This window comes from Etheostoma spectabile, unplaced genomic scaffold (genome assembly GCF_008692095.1).
Source record: "Etheostoma spectabile isolate EspeVRDwgs_2016 unplaced genomic scaffold, UIUC_Espe_1.0 scaffold273, whole genome shotgun sequence".
In the NCBI taxonomy this organism is placed as follows: Eukaryota; Metazoa; Chordata; class Actinopteri; order Perciformes; family Percidae; genus Etheostoma; species Etheostoma spectabile.
Window position 1 is genome coordinate 32016 of NW_022605577.1, and position 1973 is coordinate 33988.

Consider the following 1973-nt stretch of genomic DNA (forward strand, 5'->3'; position numbering starts at 1 on the left):
TCAATTTGACCCAAGGACAACATGAGGGTTAACCAAAAAATATAGTTCCTGCGTTTGGCCTTTATAGGGCAGTTTTGTTAATTCATTTAAAATTGTGTGTGTGCATGTGCCTCTTTTTGTAACTTCTTCTTTTTATAAGCACATTTTTTTAAATATGCATTTATATAACAGTTACAGACAATACACTGAGACCTTTTTGTACCTTCTTGATGTCGTCCAGCGTGTGGATCTCTGGTGAAAGCCCCCCATGCACACACAGGAACTGCTGGTTCATCAGGGCTGCCAGGGGCAGGCAATCAAACGCCTCCATGCAGGAGTCGTACACCTGCTCCGAGTACTTGATCTTACCTGGAGGGGGTTAGAAAGGCGGAGACATGCTGTATTGCAAAGCTTGAGACAAAAAGAAGCTCCTGAATGTGTTTTGACATGCTTTGAACAGCCACCATCCTCGTACAGTCAGTCCCTGTCACTCAGAGTGTGACTGTTATATCGCACCACAACACACTGCAACAAGGAACACGCAAACATGGACGGGTTGAAGACCTCAATCATCTAAAGACAGACTTGTATGGTTTCTCTAAAGTCAGTTCACTTGGGTGTAAAGGTGGGAACATGTAGGTTTCTCACATAGCATGTCATTCATTTATTTAGCCATCTCTTCTCTAGCACTTCCATATGACCTGTTTCTCTCCTCTACTTCCCATGCTCATTGGTGGACAAATGCTCCATATTACAGTAGATAGCATACTGTCTGTTACAGACAACAAATGGACGCAGAGACAAAATATGACCCAAATATACACATGATGCAGCGTAGGAGTATGAATCTTTGCTTCATAAAAAAAGAAAAGCTCCTTTTGATTCGGAAGCAATATCAATGAAGACATCCAACACACGGCATCTTTAAAGTACATTTCTCACATGAGCACAACAACACATCTGACACAAAACAATATGACAGGATTAAAATAGCTGAAAGGAGATCGGAGACGAGGGAGAGAAGTGGATGAAAGAAAAAAGAGAGAAGGGTGGATTTTGGAAGAGAGCGAGCAGGGAATAGGTAGGAGAGAAATATAATTTGATAAAGAGAGAGGGATTGATGGAAGGAGACAGGAGAAGGAGGAGAGGTTAAGATGGGGAAGGAGAGGAGAGGGAGGAGGAAAGAGAGACGGGAAGGAGAAGGGAGTGTGTGAGGACATGAAAACAACACGTACACAAATTAAAGCCAATATTGTAGAGTACCAGTGTACAGTAGCCAAGCATTTGTGCGTGCGACTTGGTGTGTGAGACGGCAAGGAGTGTGTTTGTCAACCTCTCCATCTGCCTTGTGTAGAGCAAGATCTCATTATTGCTAGTCCACCAGTTTTCAGCTCCCTCCAAACACACACACTTAAACATTTATGAAGACGCGCTTGCCCATGCATGCAGTCACAGTACATCATCTTGCACACACTTGTGGTGCACGCACACACACGTACACACTCGCGCACACAGCAGATGGTAATTGAGGGCGACCACTATTCGCCACGAGCACCAGGGGAAATTAGCTTCCTCATCCCTTGGCCAATCAGACACAGAGGAGCAAGTCCCTGAGCCAATCATTAAGGTCCAAATTAATTTGCTGCTAATCACCCTCTCTCGGACAGTGACAGATTGAGGGAGGAGAAGATAGAGATGCAGAAAAATAGGAAATAAGGAGGGGGGGAAGGAGTAGGAGAAGGATGGATGGGAGTGTGGGAAAGGAGGGAGGATACAACCTGGACGGATGGATGGGGGAGGAACCTTGAGAGGGAGGAGTGGAGGAGATTCTACAGAAAATGTTAACTGTATGGCTGAAACAATCAGTGTGTCAATCAGTGTGTCGATTAGTTAAACAGTTTAACAATGTGTCGATTAGTTGAATGACAAAAAATGAATATGCAACAAGAGATTTATTGCTAGACCTATCTCCACAGCGCTGCGAAGGAGGGTCT

At 44.3% G+C, this 1973-nt stretch overlaps 1 protein-coding gene across 1 annotated transcript in view; it reads right to left on the reverse strand.

Moving 5' to 3' along the window:
• LOC116685972 (serine/threonine-protein phosphatase 2B catalytic subunit alpha isoform-like) overlaps window positions 1-1973 on the reverse strand; it is a 67969-nt gene that overhangs the window by 31969 nt on the left and 34027 nt on the right. The window contains 1 exon segment of the mRNA XM_032510903.1: window positions 203-348. Within this exon segment, the coding sequence (XP_032366794.1) occupies window positions 203-348 (146 nt within the window).